Below are 10,604 nucleotides of genomic sequence, written 5' to 3' on the forward strand. Positions count from 1 at the left end.
ATCACCGCCAACGCTCGAGGCAGGAGTAAATGCTAGCTGCATTGTAGAAACCAGCCACAACGACACCCCACTCTCGTCCGTTAAGGCACCCTTACGACAATTCCTTGTGTGGGAACGAGGACGGGGAAGGGGGAGGCCATTTGGTTATCATGCCCTCACAGTCGAACCCGGATGCCATTGACCTGCGGCTCGGCAGGGTCAACTTATTGCCCTTGTGGTCTTATTGGGCTCGGTATTATTGACGGTGGGGATCGCACCTTCTGACCCCTGGTTAAACGACATGAAACAGTCGTGGGGAGCTTGTCCAAAACAGCGAGATCTATGGTAAATCGAGAGAACGGCCAGATATTGACAGGGTATCTCTGTTTAAGGGGTTCGAAAATTCTCCGTTGTTGCAGGGGCAGCTCGGGAGGACTACCTCCATTGTGGTCTCGACCACAGCACCCGGTCTGGGAGTACCAGAGTGATCCATGGCACCCTTGGGCTCCTTCTCAGATATCGCTGAGAGCTCTCGGGGAACCCACAGGGGCAGCGGCTAAAGGCCACCGGGATATTTAACCACAGATGCGCATTGTGATGGCAAGTTCGCAATCCACCATCCACCATCCGCCCTGGATTGGCGAAGGCGAGAAGGCTCTTCCAGGTGTCCATGAATCTCGTCATTCGGATGAGGAGGAAGGGCTAGATTGAGAAGGACTTGCTCCTTACACACACACATACAGCCTGCATTCCGGTTAAATTGGCATGGCATATTTTGGTCCCATCACATGGGACTGCCCAGGCGAGATCACAACCATACCGATAAACCAGGAACTCACACAGAGTTTCATTATGACATTGATAACCCCCACGTTCATCCGATAGCCGGCCGCCATAGAGAAGTGTTGATGTCAGGCTTTTTGCCCTCAACTTCGTTGATTATTCCCTTTCCGGGTGGACTTCGTACAGGCAAGCATTGCAAGCGAGACCATCGGGGTCGTCTTGTATGTACATAGTATCAGCTCTGGCGAAATATAATGGAACAGATAGAGATACTCGGGCTGGACTCGCGAAAGCTGCCTTGCACAATTAGGGGCCTGCATGACCAGACATATCTTTGGGCTGTTGTTCAGACTAGAGCATTTATATGACCAGATGAAGATACCAGTTAGCACTTCTCACCCCATTGCAACCCAGTGGTGTCTGTTCTGGATATTTGAAGGTGAAGAGTCCAGCTGTGGTGAGCTCTATGTGGGTCACCAGGACCTGGGAGTTGCCCGATTCCATGCGCACAGACCGGGGGAACGGGCTATTCTTTTTCCCGCTCCTTCACCCTCCTCAATTTCCTCGCATCCGATTCGTCAAGCTGACGCTTCATTATAAGTGCAAAAAATTTTCCCATCCCTGCCACGGGTGAAATATTCCGCTCCCAAAGCCAGATTTGCAACCCAGGGCGGACTCGAGCACGGTCAAAACTCTGGCAGTTCCCCCCATCCATCGGAGCTCGTGGTTTCTCCTATTCCGCAAACCCAGTTGCCGCCCAGCGATCATAACCAGTCGGAGATATCGTCAAAAAGTAGTCCAGGTGCGTTTTGAAGGTTCATTTTCCATGTTTGCAGAACCACGCGACCCCGTTAGAATACAGCGTGTTTTGCTATCGATCGCGTCGCATACCTTTGACAATGCTTTCCCACCTTGTAAAAAACAACAACAAGGCTCTCTCTCCTATAGCCATATCAATTGATAATCGCTTAGTTTTACTAATGTTGTCGCGTCGAAGCCCAGGAGCATTGCGCTGTCAAGCCAGCCGTCTCTCGTACCGATCCCTTGTCCATACTCGCTGCTTCCTACAAAATATGGTCGAGACTCGAAAATCGTGATTGTAGTTGTTCTTGTCGAACCGGGCCGAGGTCACTTGCGCGCGTCGTGACCAGAGAGCCTCGCGGAGTCGCGCCTCACTGAGACAGCCTCAACCTCGAAATCGGCATTTCCGATAGGTAGGCCACTGCTTCGCACGAGCTGTTGCCTAGGTAGCAGAGCATCTTCCCGGAGCCCTGCTACCTCCCCTCGCGCGCCCCAGTTCGAGTCCTTGCACATAATTGCGAAGCCGCCAACCTCGATCGAGGACCAAGTCGAGCCACCCCACCTAGTGAGCTGTGACACTGTGACACACAATGGAGGGGAAGAGGAATACTGGCGAGCCCGAGGATGCAATGATGCAACAGGGCTATCCGTCCCCATCGGTTGATAATGGAGATGCCGGCCCATACTATCATACCCATTCGATGAAGCAAGATCTAGATCAACAGCTGGTATCAGAAGAGCATCATGACGGCCAAGAGCCGCAAGACCCTCAAGATCATGACACGCCTCATCGTCACCAATCCCGTCCGTCTGTCAGCGCAGAAGAACTTCAGCTCGCCGCACAGTTGACCCAAGGTCTCGCGCCTATAATGGCAGCCCATAATCAAGCCCAGGAGGGACAAATGCAGGCACAAGAAGCAGACATGCATGGCCAGGAACCCGATTACCAGGAGGCGTCTCATTCCGACTCGAATCTCCAGGATCAGCTACAGAACCACTTGCAGAACAATGATAGCAACCTCCAGAACCACCTGCAGAACAATGATAACAACCTGCAGAACGTCATGACACGAATGGACCAAAGCCTCCATTATGCATCTATCCCTCCACCACCTTCACATCTTCTCGACCATATGGGACAGCAGTATCAGATACCCGAGAGTAATATACCTCCCCGGAAGAGGTCGAAGGTGTCGCGAGCCTGTGACGAGTGCCGACGGAAGAAGATCAAATGTGATGCTGTCTCGGAAGCCGCAGAGGAACCTTGTTCCAACTGTCGCCGCTCGGCCAGCCGATGTCTTTTCAGTCGCATCCCGCAGAAGAGGGGGCCTAGCAAGGGGTGAGTCTCAACTGGCCGCATAGGCCCATTGTGAGTAGTAACCCAGACTAACATCAAGTCCACAGATACATCAAAGAGCTGGCCGACAGGATCCACAGCATCGAAGGGAAATTGGGTGCTGGTGGAGATGGACTTGACACCGTTTCGAGAGCTTCTGCCGAGGCTTTCTCGTCGCCGATGCCCCTGGATGAGAGCCGGAAGCGACCATTCTCCAACATTTCTGGCGACTCCTTCTCGACTCCAACCGCTTCTCGACATGCTGCATGGGGCGCAGACCCTCGGCCGATCCAGCCCTACCAATCGCCAGGCTTTCGAACAGTGTACCCAGCCAATAATAGCCTTGCGCCGCCTGAGGTTATTGGTCCTAAGGGCGATGAACCAAAGGTAGATGATGCTATTGCAGATGCGTCTCAGCTCGAGCAGGTACGCGGAATTGATGAAGGAGCCTTCGACGTGTAAGTCATATCTACCTATCTCTCTGCCTGGCAAAAGCAGAAAATCTGACTGTTGAGCTCCAGTTACCTCGGGACTGTTGACCAGGCCTTCCCAGTGTTGGCATCAGACAGACATCGAGTGCATGCTCTCCTCGCGTCGTGCCCTGTCCTCCTCCGAGAGGCATTTTTGGAGGCCTTCTATGCACTTGTCCAGCAACCTCGAGCGACGCCAACCGGACACGTTGGTGACATTCGTACAGCTAATCGCCTCTTAGCTGATTGGGAAGGGGAGAGCAGGTCACGCACGACTGCAACTGATCTCATCCATCTCCAAACCCTTGTTCTCATGGCTATCGAGGCTGACAGCCATGGTCCTGCGTCGGTGATGGGGCTTGAAGGCGGTCCGTCAAAGGCCTCCATCCTCGGGCGAGCCATTGGCCTTGCGTACTCCATGGGTCTGCATCATGCCAAAGTAGACTCGGACCCTGAGTTAGAGCTAGACGTCGATACCGACGACAAGGTGGCTGTGAGAGCTTGGTGGATGCTTGTCATTCTCGACCGCTGGAATGCCATAGGAACGGCGACTCCGACTATGATTTCAAACGACACTGTCGTTGTCCCCCCAGGACTGAGGCTCATTGTGGGCGAAGGTGGATACTCATTGATCCGTAAGCGGCATCCCCCCCATTGCATCCCCCCTTTTTCTCCTAAAACCTCCTTTCCTCCTCTGCTTCCTCCTGCCTCCGTAACAACGAAAGCTAACCTATATACAGACTTGTCTAACTTCCTTGGCCACTTCGTTCCCATGTCTCTCGCGCCTCCAAAGGAGCTGGGTTCTGGTGTAGGGCCGGTGATTGGCTCTTGGATGAACCTGGCATTGGAGGGCTTCAGAGTGAACTTCCCCTCCAGCATCACTCCCAGCAGCCACCCATTGGTTCATCTAGCGTACTGGCATTGCCGCCTGCTTGCTTACCTCTTCTCCCCGGCCGCTCTGTCCACGGATATCCTGTCGGCAGCCACGGAAGTGGTCGGTTTGCTGACCGCACACCCCCAATTTTCAAGCCCGCTGAATCCTCATTTCAAGAGCCTCACGGTGCTATCGCTGCTAGAGCTCAGCAAGGTTGACAAAACCCGCGACGAAGCCAACAAGCTACTCAAGGAGATGCTGGAGACGAGCATCGCGCCAGGGCCTTGGGACGACGCGATTCGCGATAAGATCGCAGACAAGCTCCGCCCGTCGACCAGCTCCGGCCTTGATAGTCTGGGCCTGCAGCACCTTGCGGACCTCGCCACCGCGACGACCGAGAAGACGGAAGAGCCTGTGGTCGTCTACAGGACGACGGATAACTACGAGAACGCCGGTTTTGATCCCCGGCCGATGCTGCAAGCCGGCTACCTCAACGCTTTCGCTCTTTCGGCGCCCTAAGCTGGCCAACTTGAACGAACCTTTGCATGCATCTTACATGGCGTCCGACAATTTTAGCTGCTTTCCTAATATTTGTTGTAACATTGTTATACGATAACCGCGAAGTCTCATGTACTATATTATACCCCCGTTGGTCTTTGGAGGCAGAATGGGTTGGAAGCCTTTTGGCTTGTGTGTTTGGCTTGGGTATTGAGGATACCTCCCTCCCTGTAAGCCGATAGATGTGCTTGGCTTATTGGGAGGATTTCTCTCACTGGGAAAGGGGCATGGAGGTGGGGAGTTCGCAGGAACGCAAATCTGACACTTGTCGGTAGCCTGCATCAAAGAGTATCGAGTTTCTTGCCAAGTCCCTGGTCTGTTTCTTCACCGCTCCCTCAGTTCCGAGATCCCGAGATGTGAGAGGAGTGATGTGAAGACGTGAAAAGCTGCCGTTTCAAAGAGAGAGGAGTTGTTGAGCGCCGAACTCGCTCGAGGGATCGTCGGCTCCGCAAGTCGGAGGGCTAGTGCGTAGCCGGGAACTAGAGAGAGAAAAAAAAAATGGGGTCTGATCGTTTTTGTGATATTTCTTCTATTCCAGCCGCTTCTCAGATATAACGGAAGCAAGCGATGGCTAGAGCGGCTGTGGTTGAAAAGAAAAAGAAGGGGGAAAAAAGGTATCCGCGTGAGGACGAACGGCCCAGGGAGCAAGCCGTTGAGCATCGACTGTCAGGTGTTAACAGCGGTAGGGGCACGTGCGGCGCAGTGACCTCTGAGCGCGGGATGCATGGGTCGTTCATCTCATGAGGCGATTGAAAGGTAGCCTGTATTTCTCAAGGGATAATACCCACCCAGTAGGGTCCAAAATCTCCAAATCAGGGAATCCAGAGTCAAGGTTCAACCCGGCAAGTGACATTTGAATACACAGTAAGTTGAGGACGAGCCGTAGCAGCTATGCTCAGCCTCCGTTCCCTCCCAGCCCATTAGCCAGCCTCAGCTCGCCCAGGCGCCTCACCCCCCCTCCCCATTCCGGATATTCTCCTGTGGCGGCCCTGTATCCCGAATCCGCAAATCCCATTGTATCTCGGTTAGGTCGCCGCCGAAAGCACAGAGCATGCAAAAAGCAAAGCAGGACCAGTTGCGCCGCTTGCGCGACAATAGGCAATTAAGCGAAACCATTTTATGCGCCCCTCCCTTCGCTCACTCTCGCTCTCCCCGCTTATCGAAGCCGCCGTACGCGCGTGCGTCACCGCTCCTTTCGGCATGCCGCCCTTCGACACGAGGGTTGCGAAGGAGGCTCCACATCTTGGGGGCAATGGGGAAATAACAATATCCAGTTACCCATCTGTCTCTCGCCGGGAAGCCCCGGTCAGCGACAGGTGGGGCGAGAACTGCCAAAATATCGGGGCCGCCTGCCAGCGCAGCCATGCAGTTATGGCATGCAGGGAAGTCGAGAGTGGGGGGGTGGTGACTTTCAAGGCGGCAATCCTCCCCAAAAAAGAACGACCGAGGAGAAAGAAGGGGCTTCATTTTGCCAAGCGTTAGATACAGTAGGGTAGGGGAACTCGGCGGTTGGAAATCTGACTGTTTGCCGCCCCCTCCCCGATTCCCGGGCGTGCCGGAGATGGTGGAAGGGGCATAGCGCGTGAGCGTGTCAAATTACGAATTTGAAGCTTGGAAAGCTTTCAGCGGGCCGGCCATTACTTTTCCTCGGACTGTTTCGTCGATGGGGAATCATGCAGGAACGACTCAAGTGGGATGCAGGTCGGCGGGCCCCCCGGCCCACATTGGCTAGCATGGTCATCGGTCTTCTCATCGGTACTACTAGTTAGTACGGTGGCTATTGGAAGCACCCAAGATTGCCCAGTCACCAATCGCACAAAAGAAATGCGGCCGAAAACACAGAGGAATCACCGGCCCTATTACTGGACAGGCCCGACTCGAGTGCCGCCTGGCGTTTAGGATATGGACGCCTCAGATGGCAGGTATCTTTAGCTCTTGTCTCGATTGCAGAATACAGATACTTGAGTCATCTGTAGGTTTCTAGCTAGGTAGTTTGTTTTCTGATAGCTCCAAGTACAGTACTCCATCTAGCCACCCCCTACTAATGCCCTATACTCCCATGCCGAAACTCCTCCCATCTACCCTTCTGTGAAATGAAAACACCTCTATGTAGCAGAACTGAAGGGGGTCGTGTACTCTCCTGGGGTAAAGAAACGGAGAAAGACGGAAAGAAAGGGGAAGGGAGAGATATAAACTCTGAAAATGGGCCGCTTAAATTCGCTTTTTGGATGACGCCAAACCCTATATCTTGGATGATGACCAGGGATGCCAGAGAACGAGGCAATGACCATAGTATGCAGGGGTGAAAACAGAGATGATATCGTAATTTTCATATCCAAGCCCTCCAGCGCCTAGAGAAACCTTCATGACCATCCCGCGTTGGATCCGTCCACCAGCTCCGACTAGAGAAACCTGAAGAATAAGAAAAATCCCAGTGGGTGAGGAAATGAAACAAGAATGAAATCAAAAATGAATAGATAACCAATGTCAACCGATCATATATACGAAGGTAAATGTCTCGGGCTTGTCCAGAATCTCTGCTGCCCCAGCCGTTGCAAGCGGTTGGATCTCGGCCAAGGCGCGCGCGTTATTCCTGGTCATTGAGCCTCCCAGAAGTTGGGCAAGTTCGGATCTGGAGAGTCGGTCAAATTCGGCAACCCTGGAAGTCCATGCGCGTAGTCGCTCATCCAGAGAGCCGTGTCATCGTCGACAAGCTGGTAGTTGGCAATCCCGCCAGAGGTGGTCGCAGCCAAGACAGGTTCTTCGCCCGCAAGGGATGCTGGGGTGGGCAGGAACTTGTTCCCGGCCTTCAACAGCTTGAAGTCGTTGTACGACAGTGGCGTGAGGTCGGCGCTTGACAGAAGATTGCCGTGCATCTGGGCAAGGTTGAAGCTGCTGCTGGTGGTGCTGGTGCCAAACCCGGCATCGTCAAAGTCCTCGATATTGTTCGGAAGGAAGTCCTCAATTTCTGACACCTCTCCGGACGTCGATGTATTCGTGGTCAGAGTCGGCTGTTCGGAACCATTCAGGTCAAAGGTACCATAGCTTTGGGGCTGGCTGTAGTTCGAAGGCGCAAAGTCGGCCGCTCTGCTGGCAAACTCAAGCCCATCATAGTGGCTCCAGTCAACCGGGGTCGCACTGAGTCCCGCACTGAACATCGGGGGCTCGTGGTCCGACAGACTGCCGAAAAGGTTATCGTAGCCGTTGGACATATAGGGGGGATATTCAATCCCCGATAGATCGAGCGGTGGTAGCCGGCCGTTCAGGTCCGCAAAGCTGGACGAGCCCGTCATCAACGGCGATGCCTCTTCCGAGTCGGCTTGGCACTGGTCCCGAGGAGACCCACTGGTGCCGACAGGCGAGTCGGTGGATCCAGAATCGCCCGGGCTATCGCTATCGACAGAGCGGCGGCCCAGGGTGCCGGCAACATGCGCCGAGTTCGCGCGGTCCAACTGGTAGGGCCCGCATTTCAGCGAGGCCTTGGCGTGCTTGTGCGTCGGCTTGTGGTGGCCGTGGTCGTCGAAGGCAAGTACCCCGTCCAGCTGGACAGTGTTTGCGCGTCTCCTACTACCGACTCCTCCCCTGGGGCCCTTCGCCGTCGGCGCATTGTCCTTGTCGTCGGAGTCGGATTCGGGAACCGGGGTAAGTTGCAGGACTTCCTTCTTATGTGCGCAGGTACAACGACCGCCATGGTTGCAACAGCAACTCTCTGCAGGTAGAAGACAAGCATGAGTCAGATTTGCGCGACCTTGATCAGCATGAAGCGGCAACGCTCACCCTTGTGGCCTTCAACGCTGGCCTTCATGTGCGCGCACTTGTGTGTCTTCTCCCCGCAGCTGCACTTGGTGTGGGCAGAGCGCGCCTTGCGCATGGCGCGGCAGTGCTGGCATTGCGACGCCGGCCGACCCTTCTTGTTGATGTGTTGGAGTGGCCGATCTGTGAAACAATGGTCAGCACTTGGGTCGGTTGCAGGGCTGTGTAACTGAAGCCGCCCCTCGGTTGCAACCGGGACAAAAAGAAAGCATAAGCGCCGAGGCGACAGGGATTGGAAGGCGCGGCATGCCGCATATGTCACTCACTTGCATGTTGGCAGTTGCTGACACGGTGCCCTCTCACACAGGCTTCGCAAGCCCATTTCTCCCCATTGATGAGCATGGCGATCAGGCTCTGACGGCGGCAGTGTTCGTGGTGGAAGGCGGCCTGTTCGGTAGGAAGTTTGTTCGTTACAGAACCGGTTGAAATCGTGCCGCAACTTCAGGCCTGGGACCGTGCGCCGGGAGAAAGGTGGAAGCAGGCGGGAGCTTCCTGGTTGATGAATTGAAACTAACAAAGGACGCGGTTACAGCTCTAGGAACATTTTCCTGGGGTATCTCGCGCAGAAGATGCTGAAGACTCCGGTTGATGCCAACGCCGGCCAAAGGAAGGGGGTAAAAATAAAAAATAAAAAAGCGTAATGAAGAAGTTGGATTGAGTGGAGATTTTGTTTCCAATTGATGTTGTCTAAGCCAGGACTAGACAAACGGTTTGGAAGTTGGTCGGAAGGTCAGGGAATCGGAAGGGCGAAATGGAGTTCGCCTCACGCACCGGCTGGGCCGCTCAGCTCAGCTGTGTGAGTGATGGTTGCTGGTGCTACTGGGAGCTGCTGTGAGAAGCCGGGTACACGAGGTAAGGTACCTTTGGCTGGTGGGATGGAGGGGTGGATGGGTGGGCGAGTGAGACGCGCTGGCTGACGGCCTTCTAGCAATCCTCTAACAGGTCTGGCATGACTGAGGTCGGCGTGAACCTGGGGAAAGGAGCAGAAGCAGCGGGGAGGCAAGAGAAGGCCGAAAACCTCAAGTGAAAGATCAAGATTCGGGGGGTCGCGGCCATGGGGGGAGGTGGGCTCTTTTAAAACAAGTCCGGCGTGGGTTGTGGGTTTTGGGTTGGCCGGTCGTGGACAGTGGTGGGCGTGCGAAAATGGTCTCAAGACCGGGGGCATCCTACCACTTTACACTATGTGCTAGGAGCAGCAGGGCGGGTGCGGGTTATGGGTTAAGGGTCATGAACTTATGGGTCCTGACTCTCGAGGTAGCTGGACTGAGCACGAGCTAGGTCAAGGCAGCATGGATGGATGGAAGCCAGGGGACAGCCTCTAGCGGGCAGAGGTACTCCGTACAAACAGGTAAATTACCTAACTAACCTTACAGCCGGGGCGCGAATCGCAAACTGACGGAAGACTTTACCACGGCGAAACGCGGGATTGATGGGGTTCAATCGATCCACCTGCAGCAACCTGGATGGGGGCTAGGCCTGGTGCGCGCACTGCGCAGTTGGGAGTAGTAGCCTAATAATTCCACAAGCAGCGACCAGGGCTTATTTGGTGTGAGTGGGTGGCGGAGGAGCGTGGCTGCGTCGGCAAGACATGTAGCTGCCTCTACAGATCTACCTTGCACAACAGGTACATTGTATGTCAGGAATAGGCAGGTCATGATACCCAGTTGTCTTTTCATCCAAACGTACTTACATAACTGCCAGTACCGCCAACCTCGCTTTCTCGATTTGAGGCTAAGATCGCGAGAGTGGACTCGGGCTTGTAACTTGCTGATTAGGACCTATTGGGGAGTTTGATCTCTTGCAAGCTCCTGCATCCAATCCTGGTACGCAGTGGGCCAAATATCTCTCCAATGCAGGGTGGCGCTTCTCAAAAAAAAAAAAAAAAAAAAAAAAAGTTACCCGGCCGCCCCGCAGGAGGGGAAGTGTGACGTGCCGGGGGGGGTGGGAATGGAGCCAGGGGCGGAGGGAGGGGGTGTGGGGGCCAGGCCGC

General features: G+C 54.6%; 2 protein-coding genes across 2 annotated transcripts; one reads left to right on the forward strand and one right to left on the reverse strand.

Moving 5' to 3' along the window:
• The first annotated feature begins 1,864 nt into the window (after positions 1–1,864).
• QBC33DRAFT_57285 (uncharacterized protein) lies at positions 1,865–4,944 on the forward strand. Its single transcript, XM_060430671.1, has 4 exons — positions 1,865–2,902; positions 2,968–3,357; positions 3,421–4,004; positions 4,110–4,944. The coding sequence occupies exons 1-4, from the start codon at positions 2,154–2,156 to the stop codon at positions 4,760–4,762; spliced, it is 2,376 nt and encodes a 791-aa protein (XP_060283952.1). The 5' UTR covers positions 1,865–2,153; the 3' UTR covers positions 4,763–4,944.
• A 2,322-nt stretch (positions 4,945–7,266) lies between these two features.
• On the reverse strand, positions 7,267–9,166 carry QBC33DRAFT_57147 (uncharacterized protein). Its single transcript, XM_060430604.1, has 3 exons — positions 8,881–9,166; positions 8,579–8,737; positions 7,267–8,510 (listed from the first exon to the last, which is right to left on the reverse strand). Exons 1-3 carry the CDS (start codon positions 8,954–8,956, stop codon positions 7,399–7,401), a joined length of 1,347 nt encoding a protein of 448 aa, XP_060283953.1. The 5' UTR covers positions 8,957–9,166; the 3' UTR covers positions 7,267–7,398.
• Between the last annotated feature and the right edge of the window lie 1,438 nt (positions 9,167–10,604).

The sequence above is a fragment of the Phialemonium atrogriseum genome, assembly GCF_030411735.1.
Source record: "Phialemonium atrogriseum strain 8032-3 unplaced genomic scaffold QBC33scaffold_11, whole genome shotgun sequence".
NCBI lineage: Eukaryota > Fungi > Ascomycota > Sordariomycetes > Cephalothecales > Cephalothecaceae > Phialemonium > Phialemonium atrogriseum.

Coding starts and splice junctions, on each gene's coding strand:
- QBC33DRAFT_57285 (XM_060430671.1), top strand. CDS start 2,154: ATGGAGGGGAAGAGGAATACTGGCGAGCCCGAGGATGCAATGATGCAA. Junction 2,903..2,967: donor AAGAGGGGGCCTAGCAAGGG/GTGAGTCTCAAC, acceptor TCAAGTCCACAG/ATACATCAAAGAGCTGGCCG. Junction 3,358..3,420: donor GATGAAGGAGCCTTCGACGT/GTAAGTCATATC, acceptor GTTGAGCTCCAG/TTACCTCGGGACTGTTGACC.
- QBC33DRAFT_57147 (XM_060430604.1), bottom strand. CDS start 8,956: ATGCTCATCAATGGGGAGAAATGGGCTTGCGAAGCCTGTGTGAGAGGG. Junction 8,738..8,880: donor CAGCAACTGCCAACATGCAA/GTGAGTGACATA, acceptor ATTGTTTCACAG/ATCGGCCACTCCAACACATC. Junction 8,511..8,578: donor CAGCGTTGAAGGCCACAAGG/GTGAGCGTTGCC, acceptor TTCTACCTGCAG/AGAGTTGCTGTTGCAACCAT.